Source organism: Conger conger, chromosome 14 (assembly GCF_963514075.1).
Source record: "Conger conger chromosome 14, fConCon1.1, whole genome shotgun sequence".
In the NCBI taxonomy this organism is placed as follows: domain Eukaryota; kingdom Metazoa; phylum Chordata; class Actinopteri; order Anguilliformes; family Congridae; genus Conger; species Conger conger.
This window is the reverse complement of record NC_083773.1, coordinates 8527092-8544456: the sequence shown is the minus strand read 5'-3', so window position 1 is coordinate 8544456 and position 17365 is coordinate 8527092. Positions and strand designations below refer to the sequence as shown.

Below are 17365 nucleotides of genomic sequence, written 5' to 3'. Positions count from 1 at the left end.
CCGCAGGGTGTGCTGGTTTTTGTTTTCACCTTAAAATCAGCACCTGTTGAGACCCAGGTAACCAGGTGAGGTGAGTTAATTAAATTAGAGCAGTTGATTACAGTTAATTGCAGGGTAAGAACGAAAACCAGCAGACCCAGTAGCTCTCCAGGACCAGGGTTGGAGACCCCTGCTCTAGATGGTGTACGGGCAGGTGCTCCCAGACCTAAGTGACATGCAGGCAACATTTTGTACCAGAGAGGCACACACATCAACCAGTCTTCCAGGTCATTTAGGACTCGCACACCCTGAAGGCCAAACAACACCTACACGCATTTGGTGAACGTGTGAGAGGCGAGAGACAACCCTGAGGAGAAAGAACTACTCCCAACGCAATGGTGCCGTTCCCCAAAAGGTGAAAACAGATTCTAGTTCAGTGAAGCAAAGCAATACTTTGTGTCGCCTGCTTCGCCATGGGAAAGGTTTAGATGTTGGACAATCAGACCCCTGAGGTTCAGGAGGGGACAGTCTGGCATCTCTTCTGGGGGAAGTAGTAGGAATAAATCCTAGTTTTGGTGGTCATTCTGCTCCAGTTCCCACACGGTACCCTTTAAATGGAGGGACGCCATTTTCCTTCATTTGCATTACCTGGCGGGTGGAGTCACTCGGCCCTGTGCAGAAAAACTGCTGGAAAACAGAAGCAAAAACCTGCGAGACACAGCGAGGGGCAGACAGCAGGGCTACGTTCTGCCCCGACAAAAGTATATTTAAACGGTGACGGTGAACGCTGAACATCCTGTTGCAAACCGTCGGCGGACTGACTAACAGTTTGCTCCTATGGTGTGTGACTCGGGCTATGCCCCCGACACACCCACCAAACGGGAGCAAACATACCTCAAAGCCTGTTGCAAAACGCTGCACACCGTTGGGAGAGAACGTATCGCTCAACATAGAGTCTGTAGCAAAACGTTTTCAGATTGAACATGCCCGTGGTTCGCGGTCCGTTCTTATCCGGTCGCCACACGGAACCCTACGAAAGGAGGGAAGCCACCCCACGCGCACCTTCCCCGACCACCTGCAGGGCACATACAGGAGCCAGCACCCCTTCATTTCCCTCTCTGGCACTAGCCAGCAGCGCACCGGCACACAGCGAAAACAAGAGGCGGTTGAAGAACGAAGACAATTTCTGAATTTCGCGAATAAGGCGTCTGATTTCGGTCGCGGTACGGTTAACACCCGGGTAAGGCATTTCACCCGACGATTTGACACGCATTGTCCCGCATGGAGCAAGACGGAAATAGTTTTTATTTTACTTTTTCCACTCACCGATTTTCAAATATCCTACGATTACATTTTCGAACAGCTCCGGCGACCTTCGAACGGCCCGGAGCAGGGTGCAGACGAGGGCATATTTTCTATTTGAGCATCAGTAAGAGGGATGGGAGTGGCAGGATGAATTTACACAGACGAGGGGAGGAGAAGCGCGCCGAGAAGGGATCTGGAGTCGGCGCAACGTCAGCTTTATTTCAATCGTGTGCTTAACCAGCAAAATACAGACTTTGTGGCTTCATAACACTGAAGGAACGAAAGGAAGGGTGCTGAACAGAAAAATGTATTTCACTGGTTTAATGATTAAAAAAATATCTCTTTCCAAGACAAAGACACACAGAAAGTGGTCCCCCGGCCGTCCGTAGTGCGATGGACCGGGCCCGGAGACTAAGACGACTGCGATGGCGACCATAGTGACACTGAACTGCCGATGGTGTCAGAGAACACGAGGTAAATGTTATTTGTGAAAAGAAAAAAAAAAAACAAAAAAAAAAGAAATGAAATAATAAAATAATACAAGGCACAATTTACAAGCAACCGCGCCCACGTAAATTCACTTAACGATAATACTAATAATAATAATAATAATAATAATAATAATAATATAATAACGACAACAACCATAATCATTATAACAGCATTAGAAAAAATATGCAACAAAAATACAGACCAATTTTTTTTCTTTTTCTTTTTTTTTTTTTCTTTTTTTATACACAAGACCGCACCGCCCTCCCGAGTGTCCCGTCCCCGCCCCCCGCCCGCCCTCCCGCCCGCCCGCAGTGTCCACGGCGCCGGGGTCGGGGGGCGCTACTATCTGACCACCAGGCAGGACACGCAGAGTTTGGAGGGCCCGATGCAGTCGTCGTGGCAGAAGGCTCCGCAGCCCTGGCACATGATCATGGCCTTGAGGCGGCAGGAGCACTTGAAGGCCACCTCCTCGGCGGCGCTGTCGGCGAAGGCCTGGATGCTGAGCGCCGCGCTCTGCCGGCCGCCGCCCTGCCTCAGCTGCAGCACGCCGTCCGCAATGTTCCGCGAGAAGCCGCTGCTGTCCACCACCGACACGTTGGCCGTGTAGCTGAACCCCGCGCCCGCCCCGCCCGCCCCGGCCCCGCCCGCCTGCAGCTTGGGCAGCTTCCCGTACAGCTGCTGCTGCAGGCTCACCTGGAACGGCAGGGAGGAGGAGGAGGAGGAGGAAGAGGAGGAGGAGGAGGAGGAGGAAGGGGAGGGGGAGGAGGAGGAGGAGTCCCCCGGGCGCGAGTACGCCTTGCCCTGCTCCTTTTTGGCCATGCGGAGCAGAGACATCTCCATGTTGAGCAGGCCCTCCATGGCCCCGCCGCCCGCCCCCACCGACAGGAAGCCGTCCTGCGCCTCCTTTTTGGAGACGCCCCCGAAGGGGCCCAGGGGGGTTTTGGCGAGCGCTTGGCAGGGGGGGCGGGGCGCCTCACTCTTCACCGCCGGCGGGGCGGGGGACAGCTGGGGGCGGGGCTTGGGCCGCCAGTTTATTTTGACGGTGGGAACGACCTCGGAGGGGCACAGGTCACCGTGCGGCGGGGAGGGGGCGTCGGGCGTGGTCCGGCAGTGAGCCAGGGGCCCCGCGCCGCCCGGGGCCCGTTCGGGGGCGCTGCCCGGGGGCGGCTGGGCGCCGGGGTGCTCCCGGGAGACGGGGCCGCCGGTCTGGCTGAGGTCGGCCGGCCGGCGGGAGGCCAGGGAGGTGATGACGGGCACGGCGCCCGGGGCCACGCCGCCCTGCTGGGACAGGAAGTGCTGCACGGCGGCCACGCGGGACGAGGCCTCCTCGTACAGGCACGCCGGCCGGCCCTCGGGCCCCAGGCCCCGCGCCGCCGTGGGGGAGGAGCGCGCCACGCCCGGCAGCTTGGGGTGGCCCGGCGCCGAGAACTCCGCCGGCTCCAGGGGCCCGCATGCCTCCGAGGGGCTCCTGAAGCGGGGCGGCGGGGCGTGGCCCCGGGGCCCGGGCCCCTGGGGCGGCAGGCGGTTGATCTCCAGCTTGCTGGCGGAGTGGGGCGGGGGCAGGACCTTCTCCAGCGGCAGGCTGCCCTGCAGCAGCTGCGTGACCAGCGGGTTGTTGGCCTCCACCGAGGACACGGGCCGCGCCGGGCCCTGGCCCCTCCGGGGCGGGGTGGAGGAGGGCAGCTTCGGCGGGGCGCGGCAGTCGTCCGCGGCGACGGGCTTGCCGGGGATCCGGAGCGGATCCGGCTCGGGTTTGGCCGACGCGCCGGCCTCCTTCAGGCCCCTGGGGGCGCCCATGCAGGGCTTCTCCCGCTCCGCCTGCAGGGGCAGGGCTGCCACGCCCGCCTGGGGCGGGACCGCGGGGTGGGGAGCGCTCGACGGGCGAGACTGGATGATTGGCTGGTTCTGGGGCACGCCGGAGGGAGGAGGCTGGATGATTGGCTGATTCTGAGGAGCAGTCGAGGGAAGAGACTGAATGATTGGCTGGTTCTGGGGAGCGTTCGAGGCAAGCGTTTGCCTGATTGGCTGGTTGTGGGAAACGCTCGAGGGAAGAGACTGTATGATTGGCTGGTTCTGCGAGGCGTTTGCGGCGGGCGTCTGTATGACGGGCTGGTTGTGTGGCGCGCTGGGGGGCGGAGTCTGGAGGATGGGCTGGTTCTGGAGGGCGTTGGGGGGACAGGCCTGGAGGATGGGCTGGTTCTGGAGGATGGGCTGGTTCTGGAGGGCGTTGGGTGGGCAGGCCTGGAGGATGGGCTGGTTCTTGAGGGCGTTGGGGGGACAGGCCTGGAGGATGGGCTGGTTCTGGAGGATGGGCTGGTTCTGGAGGGCGTTGGGTGGGCAGGCCTGGAGGATGGGCTGGTTCTGGAGGGCGCTGGGCGGGCAGGCCTGGATGACCGGCTGGCTGTGCACAGCGTGGGTGACGTGGGTGTGGATGACGGACTGGCTCTGGGAGGCGTGGCCGAGCGGCCGGTGGCTGGCCCTATCGGGCGCGCACACCTGGATGACGCTCGGGGTGCAGAGGCCGACGCCCGTGGAGTCCGACTCGGGCCCCCAGCCACAGGGGCCCTCCTCCGACCCCTCGTTCTCGAAGTCGGAGGCGGTCTCGGTGGAGTCGCTGTGGGCGCCCGTGTCCTCCTCCGGCCGGCCCAGGGAGCGCCCCCCGGCGCTGGGCCGGTCCCCCTCGTCATCGCTCGCCCCGGCCCTCACCGGCGGGCTGCCGGGGGCCACAGCCACCCTGCGGGAGTCCGTGCCCTGTGCCACGCCCGGGGCCACGGCCGGCTCCCCCTCCGGCATCTGGGCGGGCGCGGCGGGGTTCCTGACGGCGTCCGCCTCGAGCTGAGGGAGGGGGTCGGGCGTGGCCGCGGGGGCCGGGGAGCCGCCCCCGTCTGCAGCCGGGGGGAGGGCGCGGGGCGAGGCCGGCCGATCCGGGGCCGCCGCGTCGTGGCGCCACTTCTCCGACGGCGCGGCGGGCTCCGTGTCCATGGCGACGGGCGGGGCGGGGTCCGACGGGGCGGGGCCGGGCTCAGCCTCCACGGGGGCCTCCTCCGACCGCCCGCCCGCCAGAGGAGGAGGAGGAGGCGGCGGCGGGGAGGGAGGCGCGGAGCCCTGCGCGTCCTCGGGGCCCGGCGGCCGGGCGGGCTCTACGTGGGGCAGCAGTAGTTGTGCTCCTGGCTGATGAGGCTCCGCAGCAGGTCCCGGGGCCGGCCGCTCTCCTCCCGGCTCGACGGGGCCCGGGTGCTCCCGGGAGCGCCTCCCGCCGCCGCGATCCGGTACTGCAGCACCGCCCCCACCCCCCGGGCCCGCCCCGCCCCCGCCGGGCCCCGCCCCGTCTCCAGTGGCTGCAACAGCAGCAGCGGCCTCGCGCTGGGCCCTCGCCTGCTGCGCCCGCGCCTTGATGTCGGCCAGGGTCCGCGCCCCGGTGCCGCCCCGCCGGGAGCCCTCCCCCGGGGGCACGATGCGGGGGCAGATCTGGTAGGTTGGCGGCCCCTTAACCCAGGGGGGCTTGATTCGGGAGAGCTGGATCTGGGGGGAGGAACGGAGGGAGAGAGAGAGGGGGGGAGAGGGAGAGAGAATGGTTAAACAACCGCCGTCATCAGTGTTGCCTTCAGGTTGCTTTTCTGGCTGAGTAATATTGATTAGAACAATTGCAGTTGTGTTAAACAAAAGTGATTTTACAGCAGGGTGGTGATAGAATCACTTCACATGACAAAAAGTTTGGTTGGATCACAAAAACCAAACCAAAAGATAGTTCTGGTCTGACCAGCCACCCCCATTCAGTTAATGTCTTCACAGGGAGATTCACTGTCCTTTGCTATAATCAAATTTCTAGAGTACAGAAAATATGATTTTTTTTCATTGATTACAAGTGAAACGTAATTGTCCGGCCCTAGTTTGCCATCAAAACACAAACAGCATTTAGATTGTCTCAATTATCCCACTTTAGTCCACACTTTGCTAAGCTAAATAGTTGTCTAAGAAATGGTGAGATGCTTTCCCACATTACAGCCCCCCAAACTGACGGGTGCGTACCCGGATAGGCGGGACCTTAGGCTCCTCCGTGGCGGGCTGTGGCTTTTCGGAGTGAACACAGTCAACTGTGTTACGAAAGGACTGACAATCATCCACCCGCGGCCTCTTCTCGGGGAAGCAGGTGAAGGTGTGTGGCTCCTCCCCCTTCCTCTTCTGGTCCTTGGCCTGGGCGGGGCTGGGGGCGGGGCTGGGGCTGGGCGCGGGGCTGAGGGCGGGGCTGGGGGCGGGGCTGAGGGCGGGGCTGCCCGCGGCCGTGGAGACGGACGCCTCCTGGTCCAGCGGGTCGGCGAGAGAGGCGCCGGCGGAGGGCGGGTCGGAGCTGGGCACGAAAACGCCCTGCCGGTCGGAGGAGGAGGAGGGGGAGGAGGAGGGCGAGGAAGAGGAGGAGGAGGAGGAGGCGGCGGGGACGGGCGTCTCGGGGAGCAGCCGGGGCGAGGCCTCGGGCTCGGGCTCCGGCGCCGCGGGGGAGGGGGCGGGGCTGGGCGCGGGGCCGGGGAGGGGCTGGGAGGCGGGGCCGGGGGGGACGGGCTCCCCCGGGGGCGGGGGGGAGGAGGCGGGCGGCGGGGTGGCGGGCGCGGCCGGCGTGTCCAGGGGGGGCGGCTGCTTGTCGACGGGCTCGGGCAGAGGGGCCAGCGGGGGCTTGCACAGCGTGCGTCTGGCCCGGCGTCGCAGGTCCGCCTGAGACCGGCGCCGCATGCGCCCGTCCCGCCGCCGCCGGCCCACGCTGCGCCGCTTCGGGGCCACGGCCGGCCCCGCCGCGCCAGGCACAGCCACAGCGGCCTCTCCGTGCAGCACAGCCTCCCCGCCGTCGCCCACCGTCAGCTTCAGGGACTCCTCACGCGTCAGACCCGACCTGCGGAGAGACACACAGAGAGACACAGAGAGAGACACAGAGAGAGACACAGAGAGAGACACAGAGAGAGACACAGAGAGACACAGAGAGACACAGAGAGACACAGAGAGAGACACAGAGAGAGACACAGAGAGACAGAGAGACAGAGACACAGAGAGACACAGAGAGAGAGACAGAGAGAGACAGAGACACACACAGAGAGAGACACACACAGAGACACACACAGAGACACACACAGAGACACACACAGAGACACACACAGAGACACACAGAGACACAGGCGTACAGAGGTTAGAACACTGCAGAACCCAACACTGTCCCAACAGCTGAGGCCGAAGTCACCTCTACAGTCATCGGTCATAAAATCTTTGAACATAAACAATATCATTTCACAATATCGAGATGCGTTCTGGATCAACATTACTTCTAAAGCATATGATCCACAGAGATTTAAACTTTCATTATTCATGATATTCTTGTGGGGATCGATTAGGCCCAATCACCTGACTAATCATACAAGTTGTTGTACCCTTTCAATTCAGCAACAGCATCGCACTGAGTGTGGCCCTCATCCAACCTCAACTCAGGATCATCAGGGGAATATTTCTACATGAGAAAGGTGACTACATACCTTGTAGTCATTGTTTTTTATTCCTTGATTAACAACATGAGATATCACGTCCATAGCTTGCAGTTGCTAAGTAGCTAACCTAGAGACCTAGCTCACAAAAGCGTGCATGTAGCTAAACGAAGCTAGCGCTTGTGTGTACATAGAACATACAACAGACAGAGCATGACAGAGCATGACAGAGCAGCGTCGTCGTGGAGACGCTCCACCTCACCGTGACACTATGAGAGGAACGCGACGCTCGACAGCGTGGGAGGCGTTCTGTCAATCATGGCTATCGACTGTGGATGTGGATAACTGGGGCGCGGTGCGTATTAGTTGTAAAACATCAGCGTTCAAAGCAATTCCCCGTTGACTACACACTGCGGTATGACTGAAATGCATGATGAGAGACCTGCCTCGGAAAGCACAGCGACCCCACGGTGCACGCAGGTAGCCACAGCTCCCTGCGGAATTACTCTCTCTCCTTCAGTAAAGCTACATTTTATTTTCGTTGATTTTTTTTTACCTTTGGCCATGGTATTCTTCAAAGAACTTCTCCTTCCACGCCTCCACTTTCTTCTCCTTCTCCATCTCCTGCCGGAAGCGGGCCTGCATCTCGTGGGTGAACTCGCCTGTGTGGCACACATGCGTCACAGCACCCATTCCACAAGACCATTTTCATTTCCAAAGAAATATCAATCCTGATATCCCGAAAGGGGACTAAGGGGGACTCAGTCCCTCAGTAAAGGGGACTAAGGGGGACTCAGTCCCTCAGTAAAGGGCACTAAGGGGGCTCAGTCCCTCAGTAAAGGGGACTACGGGGGACTCAGTCCCTCAGTAAAGGGGACTAAGGGGACTCAGTCCCTCAGTAAAGGGGACTAAGGGGGACTCAGTCCCTCAGTAAAGGGGACTAAGGGGGACTCAGTCCCTCAGTAAAGGGGACTAAGGGGGACTCAGTCCCTCAGTAAAGGGGACTAAGGGGGACTCAGTCCCTCAGTAACGGGGACTAAGGGGGACTCAGTCCCTCAGTAAAGGGGACTAAGGGGACTCAGTCCCTCAGTAAAGGGGACTAAGGGGACTCAGTCCCTCAGTAAAGGGGACTAAGGGGGACTCAGTCCCCCCAGTAACGGGGACTAACGGGGACTCAGTCCCTCAGTAACGGGGACTAACGGGGACTCAGTCCCTCAGTAAAGGGGACTAACGGGGACTCAGTCCCTCAGTAAAGGGGACTAACGGGGACTCAGTCCCTCAGTAAAGGGGACTAAGGGGGACTCAGTCCCTCAGTAAAGGGGACTAAGGGGGACTCAGTCCCTCAGTAAAGGGGACTAAGGGGGACTCAGTCCCTCAGTAAAGGGGACTAAGGGGGACTCAGTCCCTCAGTAAAGGGGACTAAGGGGACTCAGTCCCTCAGTAAAGGGGACTAAGGGGACTCAGTCCCTCAGTAAAGGGGACTAAGGGGACTCAGTCCCTCAGTAACGGGGACTAAGGGGACTCAGTCCCTCAGTAAAGGGGACTAATGGGGGCTACTGCCCTCACCTTCTGCCAGTCTCTCCTTCCAGCTCTGAGAGGCGTGCGTGAAGAACTCATTGTTAAGCGCAGAGCTGCTGAGACGAGCCATACCGTCAGCGCCCACCTGGAGAGAGAGGGACAGGGAGATTACAAACACCCTCACCCACAGAGAGATTACAAACACCCTCACCCACAGAGAGATTACAAACACCCTCACCCACAGGGAGATTACAAACACCCTCACCCACAGAGAGATTACAAACACCCTCACCCACAGGGAGATTATAAACACCCTCACCCACAGGGAGATTATAAACACCCTCACCCACAGGGAGATTATAAACACCCTCACCCACAGAGAGATTATAAACACCCTCACCCACAGAGAGATTATAAACACCCTCACCCACAGGGAGATTATAAACACCCTCACCCACAGAGAGATTATAAACACCCTCACCCACAGGGAGATTATAAATACCCTCACCCACAGGGAGATTATAAACACCCTCACCCACAGAGAGATTATAAACACCCTCACCCAGAGAGAGATTACAAACACCCTCACCCACAGGGAGATTATAAACACCCTCACCCAGAGAGAGATTACAAACACCCTCACCCACAGGGAGATTATAAACACCCTCACCCAGAGAGAGATTACAAACACCCTCACCCACAGGGAGATTATAAACACCCATGCCCACAGAGAGATTATAAACACCCATGCCCACAGAGAGATTATAAACACCCTCACCCACAGAGAGATTATAAACACCCTCACCCACAGGGAGATTATAAACACCCATACCCACAGACAGGGGACAGGGAGATTAGAAATTCCCTAACCCACAGACAGACCCCATCCCAACTACAGTAGGAAAACCTCTGCTATTTTATTTTGCAGACATGAAGATAACACCTTGTGTCAACTAAATATTGTTGTCATCATTACAAGGTTTATGCCCACGGCGAGGGTATACACATCATGAGACCCTGTACTGCACTGAAAATCCAATGCTGAAAAGCAGAATTAGCTGATTTCAGGAAAGTTTATTATTAATTTTTTTCTAGCAAGCTGATGCTAATAAGGTCAGCCAAGGTCAGGAAAGGGGCTCATTCTTCGTAACCAAAGAACTCGAGGCCTGCATGGCCACAATGTCTGCCGGTTTCCAGTGTTTCAAGTGCCAGGAATCCGCATAACTTGTTTCCAAGGCCTACACCGGCTGATGATTCAACGAAAACCCACAAAAACCACCAGACAACTTTGGAGACAGAGAGAAAGGGAGAGGGGGGGCGAGAGAGAGGGAGAGGGGGAGCGAGAGAGAGGGAGAGGAAGCCAGAGGGAGAGAGAGGGAGGGAGAGGGAAAGGGAGAGGGGGAGCGTGAGAGAGAGAGAGAGAGAGAGAGAGAGAGAGAGAGAGAGAGAGAGAGAGAGAGAGAGAGAGGGGCTGACCTGGCGGTCCACCTCGGGCAGCAGGTGGAGGAGCTGTTGCTGGGAGACAGGGGGAAAGGCAGAGAAGGTGCGCATGTTGATGAGGGCGCGGATGTTGGTGTTGACCAGGATGGACCCCGGCGTCTCAAAGTCCACCTCCACCCCCCGGCTACGCTTCACAGTTCCTGGGCAGAGGCGACACAAACATGCTCTCCGGTCAGAGCCCAAGAGCTCAACAACACAATCTGACAGTCAATTCAGCTGCACATCCTGTCACCTTTGTGTGTCCAATGATCATGGCGAAATCAAGTAGAATTTTCAGCATATATGGACTAAAACATTACTTTTCCAGATGTTTGGGTGGTACACAATACGCATCTGGTGATGCAAACATACACTACGGTTGGAGCCCAAGAGCTAAACACAAGTGACCTCTTACAGTTAAAGGTAATTTCGGACTTTTAACGGTCAAGAAAGGAATAGCAGCAACAAACACCTTCAGACCACAACACTGTTTATCCCTCCCCCTTCTCTATAAACACGCCGATGGTGAAATGCAATTGGCTGTGGCAATTAGAATCAATTTTCAACCAATGAGCTTGAATTATTGTAGTTCTAACATCAGTCCGTTCACAGAAAAGGAGGAGGGAATCACAGTGTTGTGGTCTGAAAGTGTTTGTTGCACGCAACATTACTAAGTAGGCAAGTTGAAGAATAAAGACTACAATTATGTATAACCACTGTTCATAATTTTATTAAACCCAAAAATTCTACATATCGAATGTTGGCCAGAGCTAGCTTACCTACATTTTCCAGGACCGTGTAGTTTGAGTATTTCTAAAATCAAGTAGGACTAAAAAATGTAAACTTTTTGCAGATGTTTGGGTGGTACACAATACGCATCACACTCTTATATAGATGATTAATAAGCAAGGACAATTGTAAATGACAGGCTACATTTGAATTTGAATGAAACTGTACTTTTTTGGATATAAAATCATATTATCGCACACGTGCACGGGGAGGAGGGGGCTTACCTGAAGGTACGTGCTCCCCGTTCACCTTGAGGGGGGTGAGAACCACACGCGGCATCATCACAGCCTTCTTCCTCTGCCTCCCCGACTGCCACACAGAGAGAGAGAGAGACCGTCACTGACCTGGCAACCTCACACTGCCAGACTGCCACAGAGAGACCGTCACATACCTGGCAACCTCACACTGCCAGACTGTCACAGACCTGGCAACCTCACACTGCCAGACTGTCACAGAGAGACCGTCACAGACCTGGCAACCTCACACTGCCAGACTGTCACACAGAGAGCGAGAACCTCACACTGCTACCCTGAGAGAAAGTTAGCTAGCACACACCGTCACGGAGAGCTACAGAATATACTGCTAACTCCACACAGAAATTGAAAACGGGCCATATTCTGGGAAAAACATCCTGCCCTGCTCTGGACTGGCATATGTAGCAGAAACGCCTTTCACTTTCAGGAAGTTCATGTGATCTTCCATGATCAACACTAAAATCACCTGGTAGCATCAGCATTAGCATTAGCATTGACCATTTGCACAGCCAGACAACTACACTGGAAGCCATGATTGGCAAATAAGACTGCTCAAGCCCAGTTAGTCGGTATTCAGACTCCAGCTAGTCACAGAAACGGCAAAGGGATTTCAGGGGTTTAAATATGTATCCTACATTTCCCAACAAATTTGACGGCCTGAAAAATACTGGGGATCCCAGTCAATGTGCACAGATGCACACACACACATACAGACAGACAGACAGACGCGCGCGCGCACACACACGCACATGCAGACACGCACGCATACGCAGACACACACGCACATGCAGACACACACACACATGCGCACACAAGCACGCAGACACACACACATGCACACACACACACACATGCATGCAGACACACACAGAGACACAGACAGAGACACACACAGAGAAACACACACACACACACACACACACACACACACACACACACACAGCAGGGCAGGCTGACCTGTGCGGAGCGGCTGAGGCGGGTTTGTGGCTCGGTGGAGCAGGAGGCGCTGGAGGAGGTCTCATCTACAGACGCTGAGATGGAGAGAGGGAGACGCTGTCAATCATCACTACGGAAACCCTTACAGACTCATTACACAACATTACATTAATGCCATTTGGCAGACGCTCTCATCCAGAGCGACATACAGTTGATTAGACTAAGCAGGAGACAATCCTCCCCTGGAGCAATGCAGGGTTAAGGGCCTTGTTCAAGGGCCCAACGGCTGTGCGGATCTTATTGTGGCTACACGGGGATTAGAACCACCGACCTTGTGTGTCCCACTCATGTACCTTAACCACTACGCCACAGGCCACCCCTCAGGGCCAAGACCCTCAGTGCAAGGGCTGCAGTGCAGAGCAGGGGTACTTCTATCCAGGTTTACACAGAGCTGACTGATGGGAGTAAAATGTGGAAAAACTGAATGCTATAACCTGTTTAATAACAGCAATTCACCAGATTTTCAGGCGTTAAGAGGATACAAGCTTCTGCGACAGGGGCAGGGTTTCATTTCCCAGGCCCGCTCCGCCCTGCCGGGGACGTCAGAGAAAAGTTCATTCAGAAAAGGAGTACATCTATAACAGGCCCTCGCCCCAAGGATGCCGAACGCTTCCGCCGGGACACACAAAGCGCACACGCACAACTTCCAGATGTTCCTACGCGCTGCCACTTCCAGATGTTCCTGTGCGCTGGTGACCATGGCAACAGCCGCTTCCTGGATATGGCTCATGAGCACATTCCTCCTGCAGAACATTGGCTGGGCAAATCGATGGGGTGCGTCCACATTGGCCGAGGTCCAGACCCGATATAATGGCTGTACTCCATAACAATGACCTTTTATGATTCTGAGAATTACAATAATTTGGAAGCATTTGAATTTTAAAAGGTAATAAGAGGATAAATGACTGTTAAATTAGAAATGTACATGACACTGGTACCAATTTTCAAATGCTAAGATTCAGACAAATAATCTGAAAGAAAGTGAATTTGTGTCCACACCTCAACCCTACTGTAACCGTCTACCAATCAGGGGGCGGGAGATGCACCTGTAACCCAATCAGGGGGCGGGAGATGCCCCTGTAACCCAATCAGGGGGCGGCAGATGCCCCTGTAACCCAATCAGGGGGCGGGAGATGCACCTGTAACCCAATCAGGGGGCGGGAGATGCCCCTGTAACCCAATCAGGGGGAGGGAGATGCACCTGCAACCCAATCAGGGGGCGGGAGATGCCCCTGTAACCCAATCAGGGGGCGGGAGATGCCCCTGTAACCCAATCAGGGGGCGGGAGATGCACTCACCGTCATTCTCTCCGCCCGCAGCCACCGTCTCCATGGAGTCACAGCTCTCCTGCTCCGCCCCCTCCCCGGGCCCCGCCCCCGGGCCGGCCCCCACCACAGCGTCCACGGGATCTGGAGCAGCCGCACTCTTTGTCCACTGGAGGGCGTTCTTCTGCAGGAGCACAAACGAGAGGCTTTACAAGAGCTTCCCCCGGCAGCAGCTCACAGCGCAAGACGTCCTTATGTAATGCATTACAACACTACTCTACATCTGACATTGATAAAAAAAATAAAAAAATAAAAATGATGGCATCAATGTCAAGACAAATGTTCTTGGGAATAATGGTAGCTATCAATCTGATGATTGGCAGTGAATAATTGTATCTTGATGCCAAGAACTGGCAGCCAATAATCAAACAAGAACTTAATATTTAAGATGGTACTACTCATGAGCCAAAGCCAATGCTCTGATGCTTTTGATTGGTTTAACACAGGGGTCTGAGGCTTCTGATTGGTTTAACACAGGGGTCTGAGGCTTCCGATTGGTTTAACACAGGGGTCTGAGGCTTCTGATTGGTTTAACACAGGGGTCTGCAGGCCTCGTCCTGGAGAGCTGCAGGGTCTGCCGCTCTTCAGTTTTTCTCAGCTCTTAACTGTCCAATTAAAGCAGTCCATTACAAAACCACCACATCGGAATTTTGTGGGATCAGAATGGAGTGCTGATCTGGGTGCTGATCGGAATGGAGCGCTGATCGGAATGGAGCGCTGATCGGAATGGAGGGCTGACCTGTGTGCTGATCACCGGATGACTGGAGCCGCTGTGCGCTAAACAGGACTGGAGCCGTCGTGCGCTAAACAGAACTGGAGCCGTCGTGCGCTAAACAGGACTGGAGCCGCTGTGCGCTAAACAGGACTGGAGCCGCTGTGCGCTAAACAGGACTGGAGCCGCTGTGCGCTAAACAGGACTGGAGCCGCTGTGCGCTAAACAGGACTGGAGCCGCTGTGCGCTAAACAGGACTGGAGCCGCTGTGCGCTAAACAGGACTGGAGCCGCTGTGCGCTAAACAGGACTGGAGCCGCCGTGCGCTAAACAGGACTGGAGCCGCTGTGCGCTAAACAGGACTGGAGCCGCTGTGCGCTAAACAGGACTGGAGCCGCTGTGCGCTAAACAGGACTGGAGCCGCCGTGCGCTAAACAGGACTGGAGCCGCTGTGCGCTAAACAGGACTGGAGCCGCTGTGCGCTAAACGGGACTGGAGCCGCTGTGCGCTAAACGGGACTGGAGCCGCCGTGCGCTAAACAGGACTGGAGCCGCCGTGCGCTAAACAGGACTGGAGCCGCCGTGAGCTAAACAGGACTGGAGCCGCCGTGCGCTAAACGGGACTGGAGCCGCCGTGCGCTAAACGGGACTGGAGCCGCCGTGCGCTAAACAGGACTGGAGCCGCTGTGCGCTAAACAGGACTGGAGCCGCTGTGCGCTAAACAGGACTGGAGCCGCTGTGCGCTAAACAGGACCGGAGCCGCCGTGCGCTAAACAGGACTGGAGCCGTCGTGCGCTAAACAGAACTGGAGCCGCCGTGCGCTAAACAGGACTGGAGCCGCCGTGCGCTAAACAGGACTGGAGCCGTCGTGCGCTAAACAGAACTGGAGCCGCCGTGCGCTAAACAGGACTGGAGCCGTCGTGCGCTAAACAGGACTGGAGCCGTTGTGCGCTAAACAGGACCGGAGCCGCCGTGCGCTAAACAGGACTGGAGCCGTCGTGCGCTAAACAGGACTGGAGCCGCTGTGCGCTAAACAGGACTGGAGCCGTCGTGCGCTAAACAGGACTGGAGCCGTCGTGCGCTAAACAGGACTGGAGCCGCCGTGCGCTAAACAGGACTGGAGCCGCTGTGCGCTAAACAGGACTGGAGCCGCCGTGCGCTAAACAGGACTGGAGCCGCCGTGCGCTAAACAGGACCGGAGCCGCCGTGCGCTAAACAGGACCGGAGCCGCTGTGCGCTAAACAGGACCGGAGCCGCCGTGCGCTAAACAGGACTGGAGCCGCCGTGCGCTAAACAGGACTGGAGCCGTCGTGCGCTAAACAGGACCGGAGCCGCCGTGCGCTAAACAGGACTGGAGCCGCCGTGCGCTAAACAGGACTGGAGCCGCTGTGCGCTAAACAGGACTGGAGCCGTCGTGCGCTAAACAGGACTGGAGCCGCCGTGCGCTAAACAGGACTGGAGCCGCTGTGCGCTAAACAGGACTGGAGCCGTCGTGCGCTAAACAGGACTGGAGCCGCTGTGCGCTAAACAGGACTGGAGCCGCTGTGCGCTAAACAGGACTGGGGATATATCTTAATGTAAATGAGGGATAGCTGCAGCCTTTAGCATAGCCATTGCCTGTGGAGAGGTGTTTTATATAAATTCGTAAGCACACAAAAGTGGGTGCTCCCACAGCGGGCCGTACACAGATTTAAAATGCAACCGTTTTAAAGTTGTGAGTCAGGCATTCACACGCCAACCGCTGAGCCGCACAAGAAGGGCCGTCAGCGGCTGCCTGTGCGAGTCTGACTACCCCGGAAAGCCCCCGGGCGCCGGGCTTCCCCGCCACCGGAGGCCGCAGCAACGGGCGCTGATGACTACGACCGGGAACTCCAAACCTGAGTGAAAAGGGCTGTTTGTTTTTAAATAACCATACTGCAGTAATGGGAAGGACGCCGTAGACACTAGACGGAAATGAGGGGGGTCACAGTACCTTCAGGGTGAACAGACTCATTCTGCCGGGGAGCTTGAAGAAGATGCTGTTCTTCACACGGTCCCCTCGAACCTGCGAGTGGAGCATGGTCACCAGGCAGGCCAGCGGGGCTGTGCCACTGGGGCAGGGAGAGGCAGGGAGAGAGGCCGTTTAGTGAGGCTCTCTGACAACGTAAAGCTGTGAGATACACTATGCAAGGATTAATAATAATAACAATAATAATAATAATAATAATAATAATAATAATAATAATGATGATGCCCCTCCCCTGTCAGTCATCTGGCAGTCATAGGGTTGCTGGTTCGATCCCGCCCTGGGTGTGTCCAAGTGTCCCTGAGCAAGACACCTAACCCCCAAATGCTCCTGACGAGCTGGTCGGTGCCTTGCATGGCAGCAAATCACCGTTGGTGTGTGAGTGTGTGCATGAATGGGTGACTGAGAAGCATCAACAGTACTGCGCTATGGATAAAGGCGCTATATAAATGGCATTTACAATTTACCATGTTTAGCTGGTGGTACGCAAGGATTAATAATAATAATAATAGTAATAATAATAATAATAATAATAATAATAATAGTAATAATAATAAATTATAATTCCTTGCCAAATCTTTCCCATTTTACATAATAGACAGGCTGGATGAACCCTGCACTGCCAGACAGTGCACACACAGTGGCCTCCCAGACAAAAGCACTAAAGACTACAAATTGACAGGGCAGTAAGGCAGGGACAGAGAGGCCAGCGGGCGTGTGAGTGCGAGAGGCAGGAAGGCAGCGTGGGGGGGGCAGAACAGCAGCGTGGGCGGGGGCAGAACAGCAGCGTGGGGGGGGGCAGAACAGCAGCGTGGGCGGGGGCAGAACAGCAGCGTGGGGGGGGGCAGAACAGCAGCGTGGGCGGGGGCAGAACAGCAGCGTGGGGGGGGGCAGAACAGCAGCGTGGGGGGAACACCAACACCGTGCAGCGGGGCGCTGTTGGCATGGCGACGCCACAATCTGGATGTGCGCCCCAGCCAATCACGCTGGGGTACACCACGGTGTCATTCTACAGACCCCCGCCAGGAGGGTTTTATTCAGTTAATCTATT

The 17365-nt window shown here is 56.7% G+C and overlaps 1 protein-coding gene across 3 annotated transcripts; it reads right to left on the bottom strand.

The window, feature by feature from the left end:
• Positions 1–2086: 2086 nt before the first annotated feature.
• Positions 2087–16706, bottom strand: asxl1 (ASXL transcriptional regulator 1). Of its 3 annotated transcripts, XM_061219034.1 has the most exons (10): positions 16282–16706; positions 13573–13723; positions 12236–12309; positions 11249–11333; positions 10233–10396; positions 8805–8901; positions 7795–7900; positions 5806–6658; positions 4120–5298; positions 2087–4077 (listed from the first exon to the last, which is right to left on the bottom strand). In XM_061219034.1, the coding sequence occupies exons 1-10, from the start codon at positions 16366–16368 to the stop codon at positions 2119–2121; spliced, it is 4755 nt and encodes a 1584-aa protein (XP_061075018.1). In that variant the 5' UTR covers positions 16369–16706; the 3' UTR covers positions 2087–2118. The 3 variants fall into 3 exon arrangements, with proteins under 3 accessions (XP_061075018.1, XP_061075017.1, XP_061075019.1); XM_061219033.1 differs by having other exon boundaries at positions 2087–5298; XM_061219035.1 differs by lacking the exons at positions 13573–13723; positions 16282–16706 and adding an exon at positions 12568–13562 and having other exon boundaries at positions 2087–5298.
• Positions 16707–17365: the final 659 nt, after the last annotated feature.